This window comes from Eriocheir sinensis, chromosome 16 (genome assembly GCF_024679095.1).
Source record: "Eriocheir sinensis breed Jianghai 21 chromosome 16, ASM2467909v1, whole genome shotgun sequence".
Classification (NCBI taxonomy): domain Eukaryota; kingdom Metazoa; phylum Arthropoda; class Malacostraca; order Decapoda; family Varunidae; genus Eriocheir; species Eriocheir sinensis.
Window position 1 is genome coordinate 17,309,002 of NC_066524.1, and position 23,864 is coordinate 17,332,865.

Here is a 23,864-nt window from a genome sequence, read left to right on the forward strand (position 1 = left end):
CTATTAACACACGTCTATATCAGGTCATTTGTTCATCTGTTTTCTGTGTATTTTACTAACTCCTTCATACAGTTATTCATTTTTCTTTCATCGTCCTTTATTTCTCTTTCCTTTCTATCTCCCTATCTCTATTTCTTCCTTTTGCTCAATTAACACACTTCTATCAGGTCATTTGTACATCTGTTTTCTGTGTATTTTACTAACTCCTTCATACAGTCATTTATTTCTGCTCTCTCTTTCCTTTCTATCTCCCTATCTCTATCTATTTCTTCTCTTTTATTCTTAACACACGTCTATATCAGGTCATTTGTTCATTTATTTTCAGTGCATTTTACTAACTCCTTTCAAACAGTTATTTCTCCCTCTGTCTCTCTCTTCCTTTCTATCTCCCTATCTCTATCCATTTCTTCTCTTTTATTCTTAACACACGTCTATATCAGGTCATTTGTTCATTTATTTTCAGTGCATTTTACTAACTCCTTTCAAACAGTTATTTCTCCCTCTGTCTCTCTCTTCCTTTCTATCTCCCTATCTCTATCTATTTCTTCTCTTTTACTCTATTAACACACGTCTATCAGGGCATTTGTTCCTCTAATTTCAGTGCATTTTACTAACTCCTTTCAAACAGTTATTTCTCCCTCTGTCTCTCTCTTCCTTTCTATCTCCCTATCTCTATCTATTTCTTCTCTTTTACTCTATTAACACACGTCTATCAGGGCATTTGTTCCTCTAATTTCAGTGCATTTTACTAACTCCTTTCAAACAGTTATTTCTCCCTCTGTCTCTCTCTTCCTTTCTATCTCCCTATCTCTATCCATTTCTTCTCTTTTATTCTTAACACACGTCTATATCAGGTCATTTGTTCATTTATTTTCAGTGCATTTTACTAACTCCTTTCAAACAGTTATTTCTCCCTCTGTCTCTCTCTTCCTTTCTATCTCCCTATCTCTATCTATTTCTTCTCTTTTACTCTTAACACACGTCTATATCAGGTCATTTGTTCATTTATTTTCAGTGCATTTTACTAACTCCTTTCAAACAGTTATTTCTCCCTCTGTCTCTCTCTTCCTTTCTATCTCCCTATCTCTATCTATTTCTTCTCTTTTACTCTTAACACACGTCTATCAGGGCATTTGTTCCTCTAATTTCAGTGCATTTTACTAACTCCTTTCAAACAGTTATTTCTCCCTCTGTCTCTCTCTTCCATTGACCTCGTTTTATCAAGCATCTGTCAATTCACACACTCGTCTATTTACTTCCATGTACTCTCCGGCAATTCTTCTAACACTTTCCCAATTCAGAGTTTTCTATCACTTTTATCTCAGCTTCCAAGATCTCGATGAACACGCGCTCAATTTTTATGCTTACCAGTAATTCGCACTCGTATGATGTTTCTTGGAAGGCGGATGCGATTCACTTCACACGAGTTTCATTCAGCTTTATCTTTGTGCGTTTTTTTCTTGGGTGTTATCTTGTTATCTTTTTGTTTTGTTTTTCTTGTTTCCAGGTCATGTTTTCTTTCGTCTCGTTGCGGCGGTAAACTGATGCACGTCTGTTTATTTTTTTCTTATCTATGTTTATATTTTTTTTATCTCATTTTGTGCTCCTTTATTTTCTATCTTTGAGTGTGTTTCTGTTTTCTGTGTATTGCGTTTATGTTCTATCTCTTTTCTCACTGTTTTTCTTTTTTTTTCTGTGTCTATCTGTCTGTCTATGTGGTTCCTTTTATTAATTTTGTTGTGTGTCTTCATCTTTTTCTCTCTCTATTTCTGTTTTTTTCTGATGTGCTTCTTTTCCTTCTCTTTTCTTTATCTATGTCTGTCTGTCTATCTGTGAGGTTCCTTTCATTACTTCTGTTCTCTGTTTTTTTTCTCTCTCTCTGTTTGTTTTCTATCGTGCTTCGTTTCCTCCTCTTTTCTCACTATTTTAAACTCCTATGTCCTTGCTGCATCTCTATTCTTCGTTCCGTTCTCTTCTGTCTCTCTTTTCTACTGCTCTTTCTTCACCTTTTAAAAACCAGCCAGCGATAACCTTTCCAATCATCGCTACTCTTTCTAGTATCTCTCGGTATCTGCCTCCGCCGCTATCTTCGGGGGCTTTCTTGGAAGGATACTTAACTTGGCGATACCGATTCGTTATTAACACTGCCAGGGTTCAGAAAACATAAGATTACCGCCGTGATAAGAGGGAAAGTTCTGTTGTTGGGTTGTTGTTGTTTTTTCTCTACAATTTCTTCATTTTTTTAGCATTTATTTTTCTCCATTTCATTAATTTTTCCTTCTTTTCTTCTTTTCGACAATTCGTTTGATTTTTCTTTTTTTCTTTCCTCTAATTTATTCGTTTTTCCTATTTTTTCTTTTCTCCAACTCCTTAATTTTTCTTTTTTTCTTTTTTCTCTATTTCATTATTTTTTCCTTTTCTTCTTTTCTCCAACTCATTATTTTTTCCTTTTTTCTTTTCTCTATTTCATTATTTTTCTCCTTTTCTTCTTTTCTCCAATTCATTCATTTTTACACTTTTTTTCTCTTCTCCAATTTATTATTCTTTTTTTCTTTTTTCTAACTCATACATTCATATTTCCTTTTTCCAATTCATTGATTTTTTCCTTTTTATTCTCTTCTCCAATTCATCATTTTTTCTTACAATCTAAGTCTATATTTTCGTCATTTGTAGGTAATATATAACCTATTGTCAGTATATTCCTCTCTATACCCGCATTTATTTCAATTTGTATATTTAGTTCCAATTTTACATCGATTTCATTATTTACAATACACAATATTATCGTCTTAACTAGTCAAGGGATTTTTAGTTAAGACATTAAATTAAGTCTATGTTTATCTTACTAACGAGAGAGATTTAACGTGTATCAGACAGTTTCAGAGATAGCTATTTAATTACATCGATAACTTATTTGTAATCGTCACTTTACACTCTCACTTCAGTAGCAAACTCAGATGACCTCGAAGGGACAAGGAATACTACTCACAAAGGTTATTATTCTACTCAAAATCTTTCACCGATCGCTCATTGCTGTCGTTTACTTCGTTCACTCTTTTCAACGGTGCACAGATCCACACACAAACACACGCACAGGTCACGTCATTCGGGCTTCTTTATCCTTTTCTTATCACAACTCGGATCTCTTTCAAATTTTTCCCTCTCGATTTATCACTAAGACTTTTGACAGTGCTAAGAGCTATGATTCCAGTCGTCGCAAACACACGCACAGTCAGATCTTCTTGTCTTTAACTTTTACCTAATCACAAGCCAGGTCAACCTCAAGCCTTCCCCTTTCGATCTATCACTAAGCCTTTTGACAGTGCTGAGAGATGGGAGCTTGCCATCGCCACAAACTCAAGCATAGTTCACGTAAGTCATTTGGTATCCTTCATTTTTCCTTATCACAACTAATTTTACTTCAAGCTTCTCCCTCAGTAGTCAAGAGGTATTTCGACAGCGCTAAGAGTTATGTGCCTTCCGCCACCTGGTATTCAGTTATCTAAGAAGTGGAGCGCAGAAGAGTAACATCACGACCCTGAGGAACCGGCAGAATCTAGGTGGCGGGGAGGTGCGTTGGGGTGAAGCCGTCGTTCATTCTGCAGTACCCGGTCATTGGCTTCGCATCCCTCGTCTCTTCCTGATCTTGCTCCCCCTTCCCCACCTCGACCATCCCGTGCTCTGAGCTAGACGGGACTGGGGATGGAGGTAAATAGATAACCGAGTGGTCCAGTGTGACGTAACCTTTGCTAGAGTGGTCAGTCGTTGAAGTTGTTGGCCCCTCGACTTGGTTCCTTTCTTCCTCTGTGGGCTCCAGAGGCAGATAGCTAAGCGAGTGGTCCAGCGGTATATAGCCTTCACTTGTTTGTCCTGAGTGTTCCGAGTGGTCAGTCATGGAAATTGATGGCCCCTCGACTTCTTCTGTTTCTTCCTTTGTGGGCTCCAGAGGCAGATAGCTAAGCGAGTGGTCCAGCGGGATATAGCCTTCACTTGTTTGCCCTGAGTGTTCCGAGTGGTTAGTCATGGAAATTGCTGGCCCCTCGACTTCTTCTTCAATTCCTTTCTTGGTGAACTCCGAAGGTAAATAGTTTAGCGAGTGGTCCAGCGTGACATAGCCTTTACTACTATGCCCTGAGAGCTCTTTAGAACGGTCGGAAGTCATATTAATTGATGGAGCTTTATCTTCTCTTATCTCTTCTTGCGTCAGCTTTGGAACATCAGCGAGGAACGTAGAGAGATCGGAAACGGTGGTGTAGGCGAGGGTGGCGTCTTCCTGGGCCTTGTGCTGACGTTGCGGCGCTGTGTCTTCTGTTAAGTGGCTGTTGCGGTGTGGCTGAGGTGCTTGGATCGATGTGTAAGCGACTGCGGGACTGGATGGAGGAGTAGGTGAAGTAGGTGAAGGGATGCGGTCCAGTCGGTCGCCGCCACTGCCCGCCTCGAAGCCAAAGTTAGTTCGATGTTCCTCAAGGTAGTGTTTCGGGGCTGCCAGGGATCTAAGGATGGGAACACAAAGGGAAAAAAAGTGGTAGTGTTACAGAAATAATAAAAAAAAGAGTTGTTAGTGTTTCGGGGCCGCCAAGGATCTAAGGATGGGAACACAAAGGGAAAAAAAGTGGTAGAGTTACAGAAATAATAAAAAAAAAGAGTTGTTAGTGTTTCGGGGCCGCCAAGGATCTAAGGATGGGAACACAAAGGGAAAAAAAGTGGTAGAGTTACAGAAATAATAAAAAAAGAGTTGTTAGTGTTTCGGGGCCGCCAAGGATCTAAGGATGGGAACACGAAGGGGAAAAAAATGATAATGTTACAGAAATAATAAAAAAAGAGTTGTTAGTGTTCCGGGGCCGCCAGGGCCGGATCTAAGGATGAACACGAGGGGGAAAAATGATAATGTTACAGAAATAATGATAATGTTACAGAAATAATAAAAAAAGAGTTGTTAGTGTTTCGGGGCCGCCAGGGATCTAAGGATGGGAACACGAAGGGGAAAAAGTGATAATGTTACAGAAATAATAAAAAAAGAGTTGTTAGTGTTCCGGGGCCGCCAGGGATCTAAGGATGGGAACACGAAGAGGAAAAAAGTGATAATGTTACAGAAATAATAAAAAAAGAGTTGTTAGTGTTCCGGGGCCGCCAAGGATCTAAGGATGGGAACACGAAGGGGAAAAAAATGATAATGTTACAGAAATAATAAAAAAAGAGTTGTTAGTGTTCCGGGGCCGCCAAGGATCTAAGGATGGGAACACGAAGGGGAAAAAGTGATAATGTTACAGAAATAATAAAAAAAGAGTTGTTAGTGTTCCGGGGCCGCCAGGGATCTAAGGATGGGAACACGAAGGGAAAAAATGGTAGTGTTGCAGAAATAATACTAAAAAAAGTTGAAGCGTTCGTAAGATGAAGAAAATGGAAGAGCAGTGAAAAGGACAGTAGGTCACGCACGCACGCACTCACTAACTCCTTTCTTTTTTCATGTTTCTTTCTTCTTCATTTCTTTCTGCTACTTCCTCCTCTTCCTCCTTATCGTTATTCTCTCTATCTCTCTTCTCTTAACACTAAACGAGAAGTGACACACACACACACACACACACACACACACACACACACACACACACACACACTGATACGCCCACCCTTGAACACGAACATCTCAAAGCCCCTAAAAGATAAGAAATTAACTTCCTCTTTGATGACTCACTACGATTACTGAACGAATTTATTTTAACCACGGCAAATCAAACTACTTCTATAATTATACTTTCTTATCCTTACAATACCCCGATTTCTCCTCAATAAATCACTGTTCTACTCCATTCTACTCTCTATTCACGTCAATTCTCTTTTATAGGTACAGTATTTAGCGGACTTTTTTATTTATTTTGTTTTTTTGTCCTTTAGCTTCTTCTGTTGCTGTACAAAAAGAGGATAAAAGGGGATAAAAGAGAATAAAAGAAGTGCCGATTAAGAGATAAGAGAAAGAAGGTGAGAGAAAACTGGTCCCACAAAGGGTGACTCTTGCATACTGTCTTCCTCTGCTTCCTTGTCCAGACGAAGACGAAGTTGAGGAATAGCGATAAAGGAAGGGAAGGAGAAAGATCAAGAGCGTAAAGATCCATCAACCCAGTCTTTCTACCCATTAAAAAAGTCTTTCTCCTTAATGTCCTACCTTGGCGAGGGGCGGAAAGACGTGATCTCCTCGTCCGATGCAAAGGGAGAGTCAGTAATGCTTAGCTCCAGTTCTGGTTCCTCCTTTCCTTCTTCTCCTTCCTTCCCTCCACTTCCTTCTCCTCCCGTTCCTCCTTTCCCTTCGCCCTTTTCGTCAAGAGTCTGAAAGAGAAGAAACAAACAGTGTAATTATTGAAGACGGTACACGAAAACTACACGATTAAAACCATACAAATTTAGACGTGAACGAAGATACAAAAAAACGAAAAAAAAAACGTTATAGTTAAAGAAATAAAAATGATTGGCAACGTAGCAAAAAAATGAGGAGAAAATGAATAGTAAAATGAAATGACTAAGTTGATGTAAGAATGTGATTTTGAAAGACTAATTATGCTACCAAATTCATAGCCATTCATTCGTTAACTGGGAAAAAAAAATCAGCGTTCGAAAAATGAAAAGAAAAAAAAAACTGAGAGAGCAGAAAATGGACAGTGACAAATTCTCCTTCATATCCCTTCATCAAATTCTCCTTATTCAACCAGCGTTCGCAAATAAATAAATAAATAAAATATAATAAAATAAATAAATGAAAGCGCAAAAAATGGACAGTAACGATAAAAAAAAAAGAAAACACTAATTATCCTTCATATCCCTTTATCAAATCTTCCTTATTCAACCAGCGTTCGCAAAATAAAATAATAAAATAAAAATAAAAATAAAAATAAAATAAACGAAAGAGCAAAAAATGGACAGTAACCTTAAAGAAATTACACACAAATATTCCTTAATATCCTTTTATCAAATCCTCCTTATTCAACCAGCGTTCGCAAAAAAAAAAATTAATAAAAAATAAATTAAAAAAATAAATGAAAGAGCAAACAATGGACAGTAACCTTAAACAAATAACACACAAATTATCCTTCATATCCTTCTATCAAGTCCTATGTGTCCTTCCACCCATCCTTAAGATCCTACAGGAATTCGGTCACTCTGGGCTCAGGATACGCCGGCAGGACTCACCTCGATGTAGAGTCCTTTGGGTAGGTTGATGTTCCTCCCGTAGTCCTTCCAGGTGGCGTTCAGTCTCCTGTTGGGGGGAAGGACGGTTTAGGACGAGTGACATAATGCTCTCTCTCTCTCTCTCTCTCTCTCTCTCTCTCTCTCTCTCTCTCTCTCTCTTATCCTCCTCTTCTTCTTCTTCTTCTTCTTCTTCTTCTTCATCATCATCATCATCATCATCATCTCCTTCATCTTTTTTTCTCTTCTTCTAATTATTATTATTATTATTATTATTATTATTATTATTATTATTATTTCTCAACTTCGTCTTCTCCACCTTCTTCTCCTTCATCTTCTCTTTCCTCCTCCTCTTCTCCTCCTTCTTCTACTTCTTCGTCTTCATATTCTTCTTCTCTCTTTACGTTTCTCAGCCTCTCCAGCGCCGCCATTTTTTCCCTTCCTCCGTCCATCATTCTTTCTCTCCCTCCCTCCCTTCCTCCTCTTTCTCTCTCCCTCCCTCCCTCCCTCCCTTCACGCACGCGCCGCCACCACCATTTTTTACTGGCCGTGGGAAAACCTCTTGTAACGCTCCCTCACACCCTAAATTTGGCCCTCTCTCCTCCCTCCCACCTCTCCCTTCCTTCCTTCCCTCCCTTCCTTCCCTCCCTCCCTCCAGCGGGCCGCGTAATGTGTTCTCAGGGAGTGTTTTTTGGTTGGGCGCTGCGGCTCGCCGGCTGTTTTACCATTGGCGAGGCTGCCGAGGCGCCGCCCTGCACCCGGAGCCGCGGCGGGGGGAGAGGACGGGGGGCTGGAGGAGGGGGCGAGGGACGGAGAAGAGGGAGAGGGCGGGGGGGGGGGCTGAAGGAGGGGGCGGGGGACGGAAAAGGGGGTAGTGGGCGGGGGGGGCTGGAGGAGGGGGCGGGGAATGGAGAAGTTGGGGAGGGGGAGGGGGTCAGGAGGAGGGGGCGGGGGTCAGAGAAGGGGGGAGAGGGCGGGACTGATGAGGGGACCGATTCTTGCTTGCAGTGTTATATAAGTTTTCCCTTTTTGACACCTACTATGCCAGGAGAGAGGATATGATGACCCAGAGGCGCATCTTGCATGTCTGGGGGCCGGGAAGTTGCACAGCAGCGACACTACTAACCTTCGCAGGCGACGCAGCAAGGCCACGGACACCACCAGGACCACCACGGACGCCAACACGCTGCACACCAGGACCCACCACACCACTGCCGCGCCACGGACACCATGGACACGGACGGTAGCCAGGGAGAGAGAGTGGACGCAATCAAGACTCTCACTTTATATATCGTTGAAGAGAATTCATTATAACAAAACATATAAAAGAAAAAATCAATAACTACCACCACCACCACCACTACTACTACTACTACTACTACAACTGCTACTACCGCAGGTGAATCGCAAGGGCATCTCACCGGGGCGCCGCGGAGTCGTGAAGGTCCTGCCGTCAGCCCAGGCCGAGGCGCCGCCGCGGTAGTGCAGCCGCAGCCACGCCGTGTACTCCTCGCCGGCCGCCAGCCCCGCCACGTTCACAGCCCCCGCCCACGGCTGACCCGCCGCCGACACACGCCCATCTGCAGCACACGCAGCGTTAGCGGCTCGTTTCAGTTTTTCTTTGCCCTTTGTCACCAGCACCATCCTCTCCCCCCATCACCTGCTCCCGTAGCCTGTGCCCTGCGCCCATGTCCACCACACACCCCGTCCCCACCATCTGGCTGGCTCACCTGTACAGTTGTTGGGCGATGCGTGCGCCCCGCGGCAGCAGGTGGCCTCCGCTCCCTCCACCACGCCCGCCCATTGGCAGTAGCTCAGTGTCCACGGCAACTCCACCCCAGAGCTGCTCCTGTGAGTGAGACGCAGGTAGTAAGAGGGAGGCGAACACCCCACCTTGGCGAGACACACCTGTACTCAAAAGAACAAGAAGCGGGAGGCAAGACAAGACACCCGTGCACAGCAACACCACACACGCCACACTCACGTGACGGGGTCGCCCGGCTCCGGGGAGGCGCGCATGCTGCTGTAAGGCTGCGGGGCGCCGCAACGATCCCAGGAGAAGCCGCTGGAGGCGCCGGCGGCATCCTCAGCGGACACCGCGAAGGAGACCTGCGCGGGCGAGGCGTCCTGCAGCCCGAAGTCCCGCAGGGTGAGGTTGACAGCGGAAGCGTTGCCCGCCGAGGCCCAGTACAGCTGGCCCTGGGGGGGAGGGGAAGGAGGAGGGTGTGAGGGAATAGAGGGCGGTGCGGAGGCCGATGAGAATGGGCGAAGTGGCGAAGTACAGCCGCCGTGGTTAGAGGGAGAGGGACAGTGGCAGGGTGAAGGGCGCCCAGTGGAGGAGTGACAGTGAAGAAATTAAGGAGTGATCTTGAAGAAGAGTGTTAAGGGAACACAGTCCCGCCACTCACCGTGCACGGCCGCGCACTCTGGTGCTCCCCGGTGCACATGTAGACGGTGTGGTTACCCTCGCCCCCCGGGGCCCAGCGCAGCTCGTAGAGGCCGTCCTGCCGCCCCGCCCCGGCGTGCCATACCACCACCGGCAGCAGGGGCGGGGCGGGGCGCGCCGCCGCAACCCATACTGCCGCCCACGGCCCGCCTCCCGCACTGTTGCGTGCCGACACCCGCAGCCTGGAACACGGGCGGCGGGTCAGGGCAACACAGCACCACGGCACATAACCACAACACACGCAGCACAGCACAGCACGACACCACACGCAACACAGCCGCACCTCACGCCACCACAACACACGCAACACACGGCAACACTCACGTGTAGGGTGCCGAGCTGGACACGTTCTGGAACACAGCGAAGCTCTCGGTGACGGCGACTTCCCTCAACACCTCACACCTGCAACACCGCCGCCGCAACACTCAGGCAAGGCACACTCACGGCATTATTGGTCATTATATATACCTTATTATTTCATGATATTGCACTATTAGAACATCAAGTAACTCTCTCGAGCCTGACAACACTGGTGTCTGCGTGCAACACCTCGCAACACATCGCCGCAGCTCACCTGAGCTCATCGTCGTCGCCGGAGGCGCACAGCTGCGCCAGGTAGCCGAAGTCAGACCCGTTGTGCAGCAGCGGCGGCACCGTGCGCCACGCCAGGCACAGGTCGCTCAGACCCGTGAAGCCCGCCGCCTCGGCCTGGAAGGTGCCGGGGCCCACGCCAGGGGCATCAGGGCAGGTCAGGGGGGCACACACACACACACACACACACACACACACACACACACACACACACACACGAGTGATGCCATAAAAATAACTTTCCACAAATAATTATGGACACTTGCAATGAAGAAGGAAGCATGCAGTGATTACAATGAAGAATGTTCACAAATTAAAAGAATTGAGTTCAGAGCATGATCAAGCCGTGAGTCATCCTACACACCTGCCGCCGAGGTGTTCACGTAGCGGGGCTGCCAGTCAGACCACCAGCCGTCCCCCTCCACGGGCTGCGGCGCCGCGGCGGAGCGCAGGCGCACACGCACCTCGTACCGGCGCCACCAGTGCTCCAGCCGCGCGGCGCTGCGACACTCCGGAGCGCAGCAGGTGCCAGTAGCGTCCTGTGCATCAAGTTATTCGATTATTTGTTGGTGTGGCAGTATTAAAAGAAAGTATGTAACAATTTAAAACAGTCACAATCACAACTTCCAGGCTCTTGTTATGCATGAAGGCGTGTGTCGCACCGTGGTCCAGGCGCAGGCGGGGCAGGCGGCGTCGCGGTGGTCCAGCAGGAAGGTGAGGCACGGCGGGAAGGCGAGGAAGGCGGCGGGCGTCCTCCACGTCACCATCACGCCCAGGCCAGACACCGCCGCCTCCACCTCCTGCGGCGCCTCGGGGACCACTGAAGAGGGGGAGGGAGGGCGTGTCAGGCTTATCAACATACCAAAAAAGTAAGAAGGAAAGAGAAAGGAAGAAAGAAAGAGTGAAAGAAAGAAAGAATAAAAGAAAGAAAGTAGAAAGAAAGAATGAATGAAAGAATGAAAGAAAGTAGAAGGAAGGAAAGCAACAAAGAAAGAATGAACGAAAGAAAGAATGAATGAACAGATGAAGAAGGAAGAAAAGAAGTAAAGAAAAAGAAAGAAAGAAAGAAAGAAAGACGGAGACCGAGGGAAGGAAAGAAAGAAAGAAGAAAACAGAGTAGGAATGAAAAAGAAAGAAAGAAAACAAACAAACAGACAGAGACACCTACCCACCGCCAGGGGATCGAACGAGTGCCTGAAGTACGTGTAGTCGTTCATGAGGGGATTGGTGGCCCAGAACACCATGGACACGGCGGCGTCCTGCGGGAGGAACAATTTATTTAGACTTTATTTATCTACTTCATTTGGACAATTTATTAAGACTTTATTTATTTACTTCACTTAGAGTTAATTTAGACTTTATTTATTTACTTCATTTAGAGTTAATTTAGACTTTATTTATTTACTTCATTTAGACTTTATTTAGACTTTATTTATTTACTTCATTTAGAGTTAATTTATACTTTTTTATTTACTTCATTTAGAGTTAATTTAGACTTTGAGGAGGAAGCCAATAAGGTCGTGACGTGTGAAAATGATGATGATGATGATGATGTTGATGATAGCAAATATAATGACAATACTAATACAAATACTAATGCGAATACTAACACTAATATCAATAGTAATAATAACCATGTAGGTGCAATCAAAACATTATTCAATTAGCATTTCCATTCTTCCAATGTGCATTTGTCTCGTCCTCAACAAACACGACACAATCCTTTGAGAAATATATATAAACAAAAATTAATACTCAGCACACACACACACACACACACACACACACACACACACACACACACACACACACACACACTTTCTTTTCCTCTTCAACTTTTCTTTACCACCTTCGATCAAAACTCAACCAAACACAAACTAAAAAACGAAAACGAAAAAAAAAATGACAGCCACAGGTAACAAACAGACAGACAGACAGACAATCTTTTAAGCCGCTGTTTTTACCGTCATGTTGGGCAGCGCGCGGACGTCCCAGCTGCAGCACTCCTTCATACATTCGTCCCCCTCGGTGCCGCAGGAGCCGTCGATGCAGTCACACAGTCTGGAAAGATGCGAAAGTAATAGATACAGAAGCAGGCGCGAGAACTACAGATGCTGAAATAAAATAGCAGAAAAGAGGAACCGAGTTAAGTCAAAACAGTACGTGTCTCCGAGTCGCAGCCGGATAGCCAATACGGTCCAGTAGCATTCCCATTCCCAAATAAAAACAAAATATATAGGTAACGAAGAGTATTAGTAAAGAATGAGTGACGAAAAGATGTTGCCATTTATTCCAGCATTCGTTATTCAGCCAGTCAAAAGATTGGTGCCTATTCGTCCTTCAATAAGTGAATCTAAAAATGAATTACTCAGCCAACCAATCAAATAACCAGGTAGTAAAGCAATCTTATTAATAAATCCATCGATCAATCAGTTAATCAGTCTACCAGTCTATCCATCAGTCAGCCAACCAATCAAATAACCCGGTAGTAAAGCAATCTTATTAATAAATCCATCGATCAATCAGTTAATCAGTCTACCAGTCTATCCATCAGTCAGTCAACCAATCTATCAGTCAGCAAACAGGGCACTCAAAAACACTAAAGGCAGTATTCTCAAACGCTTCCGCCTTTTACATCAGCTATTTCCAAAGTCCAAATATGAGATTAATCGGGTTCTAATGAGTGCTAATGGTACAGAAAAATGGTCAAACTACAATCCTGGATGGCTAAAAAAAACGCGAAAGCCTTGCTATATGTGTGCGCTTGGACTCCGAAACGCTTAAAAACAGGGTACTAACTTGCTCTCCTGGTCCACGCAAACATAGGGTCTGTAATCGTTGTCATTCTGTGCCGGGTTGTAGGGAAGCGTCCACACACAATCCAGCTCGTTCACGCTTTGTATGCGGCACTCGAACTCCTCCACGTCCAGCACCTCGACTGAAAACATGGAATTATTTCGCTACTGTTATCGACCTTAGTCTAATATTATACAGTCGTCCGGCGCGCATAGGATGATGACGTCACACGGTTAAGTCAATGTTTCTAGCGATTTACTTCCAAGCTCCAGGGTTCTCATACAGAAAACAAGTAGAACGCAAGTTTAAGACAGCGAAACCAAGGAGTCCCCATCTATATAACTTCCTTCTTTTTTTTTAGCTTTTTCTTGTTTTTTTCAAATTTTTCCTTCTTTTCCTTTTCCTAATATCTCGTTCATCTTTCTCGGTTTCCTTCTCTCTCCTTCTTCCTCTCTTTCTTCTTCCCTTCCTTGCAGTTCTTTAACCTCTTTCCTCTTCTTTCTCGGTTTCCTTCTTCCTCTCTTTCTTCTTCCCTACCTTGCTGTTCTTTAATTTCTTTCCTCTTCTGCGTTCTCCTCTTCCTCCTTCGTTACTCCTTATCTTCCTCCTCCTCCTCCTCTGAGTCCTTGCAGCGGAACCGTGTGATGACATGCGCGAGATGAACCAAAAGTGCGGCGACTGTGTATTTTTAAGCACCGTTGCCAGATTATCGTACTCAGAGCATAGTAATTACCGGTTTCTGACGCCTAAATTGCCTTACTATTGCCAAGAAACATCAGGATCTAACTCTTTTAACGATAACTATAAATGAGTTTCGTTACTGGAGCCCAGAAGATCGTTTTGGGGTAGGAAGTCGGGAAATATAAGCGGCTGAGTACGACAATCTGGCAACGTTGTTTTTAAGTCCATATTCTTAAACGACCATTTCCTAAGGCCAGAGAGAAGGGTAACCGGGTCTTTCTAGGTGGTTTCTCCCGTTCAAGGCACAGAAGTCGGGTAAAACTATCACGAGAATCACAAAACAGTTCATGAGAGTCCCAACAACTTCCAGGAGAGGCTTTTGAAACAGGCGAACTGGAGGGTCGGTACGGTTTTTCTTTCTTTTTTTTTTACAGAAGAGGAGACAGTGCAAGGGCGTAAAAAAAAAGAGAAAAAAAACAATAATGAAAAAAAGCCCGCTACTTACTGCTCCTAAGAATATACAGACGTTTTATTACGGCTTGGAGTTGGACATCACCGCTAAAGAACTTCTCAACTAGGGCAGGGAAACGTAAATATACTCACATCCCACAAACACCTTGACGAGTGACTCCGACGTGAGGTTGTCGATGCAGTACAGACGGTAACTTCCGGGCTGCTCCTCCTTCAGATACACCTCCACCGCACCGCCCTCACCCACCTGGAGAAGGAATAGGAAAGTGTGTTGGTTCGTAATGACCAGAGAAACTCCAAACCCTTCCTTCATTTAGAACAATACCATCATCACCATCAACACCTCACCCACCTGAAGAAGGAATAGGGAAGTGCGTTGGTTCGTAATGACTAGAGAAACTCCACACCCCTCAATACCATCATCACCATCAACACCATTCGCCGCCCCCGCCCCCCACCCTCCCCCCCTGCACTGCTCTTTCGGCCACCTCTTCGGATTCTTTACAGAAGCAGCGAGTGGGCTTTTTTTTTTATTGTTTCCTTTATTTTGTGCCCTTGTGCTGTCTCCTTTGCTGTAAAAAGAAAAAAAAACTACCACCACCGACATCAGCTCTATTTTTCATCGTTCCGCGAATTTATCCCACATGAATTTATCATTTCATTAACTTTTTACATTTCCGCCGCCATTTCCGAGACTTTTTTAGAAGATTCCCAGGAACCGAGACTAAACAAGAATTTCATAAAGCCAGATAGTTCCAAAAAGAACACTTAAAAGAGATAACAAAATTAAGAGAGCAAAAAACAAGAGGAAGATAATGTACAAATAAGAAAGATGGAGAAAAAGAAAAGTGGGAGGAATAAAAAGAATAGGAAGGGAAAGGAACAGGAAAGGATGAAATGAGGAAAGGAAATAGGGGGAAAGGAAGATAAGAAGGAGAAAGGAAAGGAAGGGGAGGGAAAAAGTATAAAGGAGGAGAGGAACTAAAAGGAGAAATGGAAAAGGAAAGTTAAGGGACAGAGAAAGAGAGAGAGGAGTATGAGGCTATGAACAGGAGGGAGAGAAGGAAAAAAAAGGACAGGAGAGGAATTAGTGAGGTGAGGGGGAATAGGAAGATGCAGAGAGGGCAGAGATGAGTATGGAAGAAGTGAAAGGGGATTGGAAAATAAAGAAGAAGGGAAAAGAAGATTAATAGAAAGAAGGCATAAGGGGAATAGAACAAAAGTAATAAGGGAGAAGAATGTAGAAAAAAATATCAAAGGAACAGACAAATAGAATGAAGAATGTACAAAAGAATAAATAAAAGAAAAAGTATAAAGAATGTTTGCAAGAGCAAAGACAGGGAAGGTACAGAGGATGGGAGGATAGAGGAGCAGAGATGGCAAGATACAGTTGGTTGGAAAGAAAGTAGGTAGACAGGTGTGGAAAAGAACAAATGTAAAGAGCTGGTTAAAGTAAGGCTGCACTTAGCTAATCATTAGAAGCAGATTAGAATATGAGTATAGATAATTAGATTAGATAAATGATTAAGATTCACAGTATAAGAAGAGATACGGCAGGATGATGAGAGGATAAGAAAGATATTAGAAGATATTGTAAGAAGAGGAAATTGTAAGATGAAAGGATATTGATAGTTGCAAGGATAGAGACAGTGTAAGAAGAGATAAGAATAGATTTAGAAGTGTTAAGAGATAGAACCGGAAGAGGCAGAGTAGTTAACTTCTGTTAAAGTATAATTAATACAAGGAAGATAAGATAGAGATAGATACAAGATAGAGAAAGAAGAAGGAGATAGGAGATAGAAATAGAGTGTACCAGTGGTATAGACACTACTGCCTGAACTAGATTACTACATAGCAACTAGATGATTTCTTGTAAAATTAGAATGTGGTAGGGTAGAAAAGAATGTGGGATTAAAGAGATTGCTTTAGATTATGGCATAGATTCTGGCAAATGGTTAAATAGAGGCAATTTGGCAGTACAGGTGATACTAGAGTTAGAAATAAGAACTAGAAAAAGATAAGCAGAAGAAGAAAGAAGTAAATAAGCAGAATAAGTGGAAACCATGGAAGAAAAATGGAAACAAACCAGAAATAGAATTAAATATTAGGGATAATAGTCAATAAAGAAAGAAGGAACACATAATCAAAGACAAAGGAAGGAAATGTTCGAAAAAAAAGGATGTGGAAGCAAAGAAAAAGAGAAGAATTCAAGTGAAAAAGGAAAGAAATGTTCACAGAGATAGGAAAGAAATGTTGGAGAGGAAAAATGCTGGGCCAAAATCTGAATATTTTGGGCCATCCAAAACATGCAAAGGACAACATAAGACAAAAGGTACAGATAGGAAATATTGGTGTTATGGAAGGGCTAGAATGTGCAGCAGAGCAGGGAAGCAGCAGCCATGCATGCACAGGTTAAGGACCTGCAGAAACAGGATAAGGGAAGGATGGTGTGGAGGTAAGGGACAGTATGTGGAATAAAAGGATTTGTGAGGAGGGAGAGAGATGATAGAGATGGTGAAGGTAAAGTAGGTGAAGTGTGGGAAGGATTGACTGAAGGCTGAGAGAGGGGAGGAGTGACTGAGTGAGGAATGTGGGAAGAAGATGATATAAGCAAGAAGAGAGAATGAGATATAGAGAGAGAGAAGAGGAGGCAGAAAGAGATGTGGAAGTACAAAGATATATAGAAATGGGACAGAGGTTGGGAGGACAAGAGGGGACAACAAACAAGGCCTCAAGTGACTCAGAGACAGACATACAACAACACAACATGCAACTAAAAGACAGAACTGCAGGAAAAAGAAGAAGTGGCATGACTGTGTGAAGCTGATGAAACGAAACCAAGCGACACTGCTCTGCGACCTGCTGAAGGCAGATGTGAAATAGAGAAAAAAGCGCGGAAACTGCAGAAGGCTGCAAAAGAAGAAGAGGACGACACCATTGGAAAATTTTTGAAATGAACATTGGAACAAACAACAAGAAAAACACAGTACACAAAATTAACAACAATAAGAAAAAAGAGTGAAAGAAAAAAAAAATATAAAAGACAGTAGCAGTATCAGGAACAAACCGTTAATACTACTACTCCTACTACTACTACTACTACTACTACTACTACCTACTACTATCTGCTGCTCAAACGCTCTGCCTCATCCTGGTCATCCTTCTCCAATAAGAGGTGTCCCCAACTCCAGAAGTCTGTAGTACTGGCTTTATACAACCTCCAATACTTCAAGGTCAAACTTGATCCTCCCTCTAAGCTCTTTTTTCTAACTTTCTACTAACACTTTTCTCTTCTTTTCGGTGCAACCAAACCGAGAGCATCATTTTTGGCTTTTTTTTGTTGTTTAGCTGGTCACAATACACAGTAACAGATTCAAACAGAGAAACTGCGTAACTGTTGACGCGCGTGGACTCATGTTTGTTTACATTCCTTGGTCTGTGCCGACGGAAAGTTTCAGACGAAACACAGTTTGTGTGTGACAGGCTGCAGCCAAGATATCGACGATTTTCAGAAAAACGACGGAAAAAGTTGACGGAAAAAGTGCTAGCGTGACACCGCCTTAACTAAACCAACGCTACGCTATTCTGTCCCACCCTCATAACCACCACCAGCACCCCACCCCCACACACTCGCCTGGTGGGCCTGCACGCTGCCGTTAGAGTGGAGCGTCTCGTCCAGCGTCACGAGCACCATCACGGCCTGTCTGGGGTCACACTCGTAGGTGTCCAAGACGTTGATTCGACACGCCTCCGTCGCCCCCGCCTCCACCACAAGGCCGAGCTGGTTCTCCGCGCACTCTGTTGAAAAGGTGTGAGACGGAAGGTTATTTTACTTTTCCAAGCAAAGAGAGAGAGAGAAGAATGAAAAGAAAAGGAGAGATAGGTAGATAGACATTTTTATTACTGATTGTACTGTTGTAGCTAGTGTAGTTGTGAGAGATATGAAAGAAGTTTTGTGTTACGAATCCAAGCAAAAGGGAAAAGAAATGAAAGGAGAGAGAAAAAATAGAAGGTAAACAGGTTCACGTTTTTGTGGAGTTTGTTGTTGCTGATAATGTGGTCATGGCGGATTCAGCTCTCAAACTTACACAAACAAAAACCATGAAGAAGGAAAAACCGAACCAGGGAATAAAATTGTCATGAAAATTCAATGGTCAGTAATTAACGCCAGAAAAAGAGAAGATAAACAATTTTATTACTTTCTCTCTCCATCTATCTACCTAATCATCTATTCATCAATCCATCCATCATCTACCTATTCATCAATCAATCCCAAGCACAAATCAGTAACTACTTTAATATATTTCATTCGCTTACCTTCCATATCGTATTTCATCACCTATTTTTTTTTGTTTGTTTGTTTTGTGTTTTTACAGTAGAGGAAGCAGTTAAAGGGCAAAAAAGAATAATAATGAAAAAAAAGCCCGCTACTCACTGCTCCTACAAAGAGTCAAGAGAAGTGGCCGAAAGATGCGTCAATTTCGGGAGGAGAAACCTGAATACGCCTCACCTTTCATTGCGGGGACAGGTGAGCCGGACGCCACCTTCCTCCGCCCCGCGCGAGGCCCTCCTTGGCTCCCCACATCCTCTTCGGGTGGGGGACAAATCTGCCTCTTGGTTGTGGCTCGGCGGATCCTCGTCCTCGTCCTCCCTCTGCTGATAATGGTGCTGGTGGTGCTGGTGGTGGGTCCCTTCTGAATTCCTGATATGCTGACGGTGCTGATGTGAAGTGCTCGAGCGCTGAGAGTATTAGTATCAGTGTTTTTTGCCATGATTCCTGAGGTGCTGTTGCTAACGCTGGGTCTTGTCGCCTGGAGTGCTGATGGATTGAATGTGCTGGTGCTAGTGTTCAGTGCTTGGCTGTTGAGTGTGTTGGTATTCCTGGCTTTTGTCTTATTTCCTGAGGTGCTGGTGCTAACGCTGGGTCTTGTCGCCTGGAGTGCTGAGGGATTGAATGTGCTGGTGCTGGTGCTAATATTCAGTGCTTGGGTGTTGAGTGTGTTGGTATTGCTGGTTTTTGTCTTATTTCCTGAGGTGCTGGTGGTGGTGGTGGTGCTGGTGGGTGATCTTCTAAGGGTAGCACTCGTGGGTGAGGTGCTTGCCGTGGCCCCGGGGTAAGGAAGGAAGCACAGGAACAAGGAGAGGAGGAGGAGTTGGAGGGGAGACCTGATGCTCGTCCGACCCCCGCCATGTTCTGCTTGGTTTCGCTTATTCATTTTTGCCTCTGTTACCTGTTGTTTTAGCGTTCTCATTACTCACTATCATCTTTATTTATCATTATTATAGATGCTGATACTTTCATTATATTTGCTAACACTGCTATTATTACATCGACAACCAAAACAGACTCATTATCGTCATTATTATCGCAAGTTGTGATAGGTGGACATAAAGCAAATTATTAATAAGTCAAAAAAAGACACGGTTGGACTATTATTATTGTCTACTACTACTACTACTACTACTACTACTACTACTACTACTACTACTATATCGAAAACCAAAACAAACTTATCACTATCGTCCTCATTTTTATCGCACGTTATACAAAAACATCACAAAAACAAAACATAAACAAAACTAGAAAAACAAAAGTAGGCTACATTAAACACCAACAACAACAACAAGAACAACATATGAACCGTGGAAGTGAAGAAAAGAACAAGACTTACCGGGCCAGCATGTGAGATTTTAGTATTCCTTTATCTGGGCAATCACTCAAAGGCTTGTGGAGTGACGTGGAGGTGGTGGGCGGTGGTGGAGGTGGAGGTGGACTCTCACTTTGTCACCAGGGAGCTCACACCTTCACATCACTCTCTTCGTATAAATATCTTCTTTCATTCCATAGATCTCCTTCCTGTAGGCTATTCATATACTCTTCCCAAAGGTATACATATTTTCTTCACATATGTATCCCTTCTCGTATATTTATTTTCTTTACTTCTATAGATCTTCGTAGGCTATACATATTTCCTTCATGTAGCTTACGCGCTCACTAGAACTCCTAAGGGCCATATTACTAAACATTTCGTCGCCCAAGTTCACATATTTGACAAAGCTTTCGTAGGAGTTTAGGGCATTTCCTGGAGTAGTTTTATGACCCTGATGGTAATTTGACCCTTCTTCTGTACCATGAACCCAAAGAAACACTCATCAGAACCCGATTGATCCCCTCTTTGACCCTTAGAAATAGTTGAGTGTCATTTAAGGAGTAATTGTGTGAGGGGTTATTCTGCCTACCTCAGAATGCTACACTTCCCGACATTTAATTCCTGTACGTATATATCTCTTCCCTTCTACATATTTTATTGTATAATTCCCTTCCAGTATACATCATTCTTCCTATATACATTTCTTTATCACGTTTATTTATCTTCTTCCTGTTTATATTTCTTAATCCCTAATACTTATCTTCTTTCAGTATGCATCATAAATTGGGTCGAAGTAGCTTATTTTTTCTCCTCTTTTCCTATTCCTTCTCTTCTTTCTTTACTTGGATGACGTCAAGTACTTCACAAACTGGTTCAGAGTTGTTTCTTTTTCTCCTCTTTTCCTGTTCCTTTCCGTCTTCCTTTAATTCTATGGCGTAAAGTACTTCACAAACTGGTTCAGAGTAGTTTATTTTTCTCCTCTTTTCGCATTTCTTTTTTTCTTCCTCTACTTGTGTCACTAACTGGTGCAGAGTAGTTGATTCTTCTTCTCTTTTCCTATTCCTTTTTCTTCTTCCTTAACTTCTGTGATATTATAAAGTACTCCGCCAACAAGGGTTGGTAATGGGACTGGTGGATAGGGGAAGGATTGGTAATGGGACTGGTGGATAGGGGAAGGATTGGTAATGGGACTGGTGGATAGGGGAAGGATTGGTAATGGGACTGGTGGATAGGGGAAGGATTGGTAATGGGACTGGTGGATAGGGGAAGGATTGGTAATGGGACTGTTGGATAGGGGAAGGATTGGTAATGGGACTGGTGGATAGGGGAAGAGTTGGTAATGTGACTGGTTAATAGGGGAAGGGTTGGTAATGGGATTGATGGATAGGGGAAGGATTGGTAATGGGACTGGTGGATAGGGGAAGGGTTGGTAATGGGACTTCTGGATAGAAGAAGGATTGGTAATGGGACTGGTGGATAGGGGAAGGGTTGGTAATGGGACTGGTGGATAGTGGAAGGGTTGGTAATGGGACTGGTGGATAGTGGAAGGATTGGTAATGGGACTGGTGGATAGAGGAAGGGTTGGTAATGGGACTGGTGGATAGGGGAAGGATTGGTAATGGGACTGGTGGATAGGGAAAGGATTGGTAATGGGACTGGTGGATAGGGGAAGGGTTGGTAATGGGACTGGTGGATAGGGGAAGGATTGGTAATGATACTGGTGGATAGGGGAAGGATTGGTAATGGGACTGGTGGATAGGGGAAGGGTTGGTAATGGGACAGGTGGATAGGGGAAGGATTGGTAATGGGACTGGTGGATAGGGGAAGGATTGGTAATGGGACTGGTGGATAGGGGAAGGATTGGTAATGGGACAGGTGGATAGGGGAAGGATTGGTAATGGGACTGGTGGATAAGGGAAGGGTTGGTAATGGGACAGGTGGATAGGGGAAGGATTGGTAATGGGACTGGTGGATAGGGGAAGGGTTGGTAATGGGACTGGTGGATAGGGGAAGGCTTGGTAATGGGACTGGTGGATAGGGGAAGGATTGGTAATGGGACTGGTGGATAGGGGAAGGGTTGGTAATGGGACTGGTGGATAGGGGAATGATTGGTTATGGGACTGGTGGATAGGGGAAGGGTTGGTAATGGGACAGGTGGATAGGGGAAGCATTGGTAATGGGACTGGTGGATAGGGGAAGGGTTGGTAATGGGACTGGTGGATAGGGGAAGGATTGGTAATGGGACAGGTGGACAGGGGAAGGATTGGTAATGGGACTGGTGGATAGGGGAAGGGTTGGTAATGGGACTGATGGATAGAAGAAGGAATGGTAATGGGACAGGTGGATAGAGGAAGGGTTGGTAATGGGACTGGTGGATAGAAGGAATGGTAATGGGACTGGTTGATAGGGGAAGGGTTGGTAATGGGAATGGTGGATAGGGGAAGGGTTGGTAATGGGACTGGTGGATAGGGGAAGGATTGGTAATGGGACTGGTGGATAGGGGAAGGGTTGGTAATGGGACAGCTGGATAGGGGAAGGATTGGTAATGGGACTGGTGGATAGGGGAAGGATTGGTAATGGGACTGGTGGATACGGGAAGGATTGGTAATGGGACAGGTGGATAGGGGAAGGATTGGTAATTGGACTGGTGGATAAGGGAAGGGTTAGTAATGGGACAGGTGGATAGGGGAAGGATTGGTAATGGGACTGGTGGATAGGGGAAGGGTTGGTAATGGGACTGGTGGATAGGGGAAGGATTGGTAATGGGACTGGTGGATAGGGGAAGGATTGGTAATGGGACTGGTGGATAGGGGAAGGGTTGGCAATGGGACTGGTGGATAGGGGAAGGATTGGTAATGGGACTGGTGGATAGGGGAAGAGTTGGTAATGGGACAGGTGGATAGGGGAAGGATTGGTAATGGGACTGGTGGATAGGGGAAGGGTTGGTAATGGGACTGGTGGATAGGGGAAGGATTGGTAATGGGACAGATGGATAGGGGAATTATTGGTAATGGGACTGTTGGATAGTGGAAGGGTTGGTAATGGGACTAGTGGATAGGGGAAGGGTTGGTAATGGGACTGGTGGATAGGGGAAGGATTGGTAATAGGACTGGTGGATAGGGGAAGGGTTGGTAATGGGACTGGTGGATAGGGGAAGGATTGGTAATGGGACTGATGGATAGGGGAAGGGTTGGTAATGGGACAGGTGGATAGGGGAAGGATTGGTAATGGGACTGGTGGATAAAGGAAGGTTTGGTAATGGCACAGGTGGATAGGGGAAGGGTTGGTAATGGGACTGGTGGATAGGGGAAAGATTGGTAATGGGACAGGTGGATAGGGGAGGGATTGGTAATGGAACTGGTGGATAGGGGAAGGGTTGGTAATGGGACAGGTGGATAGGGGAAGGGTTGGTAATGGGACAGGTGGATAGGGGAAGGATTGGTAATGGGACTGGTGGATAGGGGAAGGATTGGTAATGGGACTGGTTGATAGGGGAAGGGTTGGTAAAGGGACTGGTGGATAGGGGAAGGGTTGGTAGTGGGACTGGTGGATAGGGGAAGGATTGGTAATGGGACTGGTGGATAGGGGAAGGGTTGGTAATGGGACTGGTGGATAGGGGAAGGATTGGTAATGGGACTGGTGGATAGGGGAAGGGTTGGTAATGGGACAGGTGGATAGGGAAAGGATTGGTAATGGGTCTGGTGGATAAGGGAAGGATTGGTAATGGGACTGGTGGATAGGGGAAGGATTGGTAATGGGACAGGTGGATAGGGGAAGGATTGGTAATGGAACTGGTGGATAAGGGAAGGGTTGGTAATGGGACAGGTGGATAGGAGAAAGATTGGTAATGGGACTGGTGGATAGGAGAAGGGTTCGTAATGGGACTGGTGGATAGGGGAAGGATTGGTAATGGGACTGGTGGATAGGGGAAGGATTGGTAATGGGACTGGTGGATAGGGGAAGGGTTGGTAATGGGACTGGTGGATAGGGGAAGGATTGGTAATGGGACTGGTTGATAGGGGAAGGGTTGGTAATGGGACTGGTGGATAGGG

The 23,864-nt window shown here is 44.3% G+C and overlaps 2 protein-coding genes and 1 long non-coding RNA gene across 3 annotated transcripts; 1 reads left to right on the top strand and 2 right to left on the bottom strand.

Annotated features, from left to right (window-relative positions):
• Nucleotides 1–8,049: 8,049 nt before the first annotated feature.
• Nucleotides 8,050–10,351, bottom strand: LOC126999454 (uncharacterized). The gene is made up of 7 exons (XM_050862055.1): nucleotides 10,197–10,351; nucleotides 9,947–10,024; nucleotides 9,585–9,804; nucleotides 9,161–9,375; nucleotides 8,907–9,025; nucleotides 8,598–8,756; nucleotides 8,050–8,387 (listed from the first exon to the last, which is right to left on the bottom strand). Exons 3-7 carry the CDS (start codon nucleotides 9,621–9,623, stop codon nucleotides 8,131–8,133), a joined length of 789 nt encoding a protein of 262 aa, XP_050718012.1. The 5' UTR covers nucleotides 9,624–9,804; nucleotides 9,947–10,024; nucleotides 10,197–10,351; the 3' UTR covers nucleotides 8,050–8,130.
• A 47-nt stretch (nucleotides 10,352–10,398) lies between these two features.
• On the bottom strand, nucleotides 10,399–20,558 carry LOC126999453 (uncharacterized). Its single transcript, XM_050862053.1, has 9 exons — nucleotides 19,834–20,558; nucleotides 18,672–19,392; nucleotides 17,796–17,959; nucleotides 14,294–14,408; nucleotides 13,013–13,151; nucleotides 12,178–12,274; nucleotides 11,382–11,472; nucleotides 10,876–11,033; nucleotides 10,399–10,752 (listed from the first exon to the last, which is right to left on the bottom strand). Exons 2-9 carry the CDS (start codon nucleotides 19,375–19,377, stop codon nucleotides 10,570–10,572), a joined length of 1,653 nt encoding a protein of 550 aa, XP_050718010.1. The 5' UTR covers nucleotides 19,378–19,392; nucleotides 19,834–20,558; the 3' UTR covers nucleotides 10,399–10,569.
• Nucleotides 20,559–20,841: 283 nt separating this feature from the next.
• LOC126999611 (uncharacterized) lies at nucleotides 20,842–22,699 on the top strand. The gene is made up of 3 exons (XR_007753470.1): nucleotides 20,842–21,067; nucleotides 21,595–21,749; nucleotides 22,491–22,699. It is a non-coding gene; the product is annotated as an uncharacterized LOC126999611 (long non-coding RNA).
• The last annotated feature ends 1,165 nt before the right edge of the window (nucleotides 22,700–23,864 follow it).

Bases quoted from the DNA above. Each gene is read 5' to 3' on its own strand.
- LOC126999454 (XM_050862055.1), bottom strand. From the start codon at position 9,623: ATGTGCACCGGGGAGCACCAGAGTGCGCGGCCGTGCACG. The intron at 8,757-8,906 runs GTGAGCCAGCCA...CGTGTGCTGCAG, and splicing joins ATCGCCCAACAACTGTACAG to ATGGGCGTGTGTCGGCGGCG. The intron at 8,388-8,597 runs GTGAGATGCCCT...GTGGCGCGGCAG, and splicing joins CACGACTCCGCGGCGCCCCG to TGGTGTGGTGGGTCCTGGTG.
- LOC126999453 (XM_050862053.1), bottom strand. From the start codon at position 19,377: ATGAATAAGCGAAACCAAGCAGAACATGGCGGGGGTCGGACGAGCATC. The intron at 13,152-14,293 runs GTGAGTATATTT...CCATGTTTTCAG, and splicing joins CGTCAAGGTGTTTGTGGGAT to TCGAGGTGCTGGACGTGGAG. The intron at 10,753-10,875 runs GTGCGACACACG...CTTGATGCACAG, and splicing joins CCGCCTGCGCCTGGACCACG to GACGCTACTGGCACCTGCTG.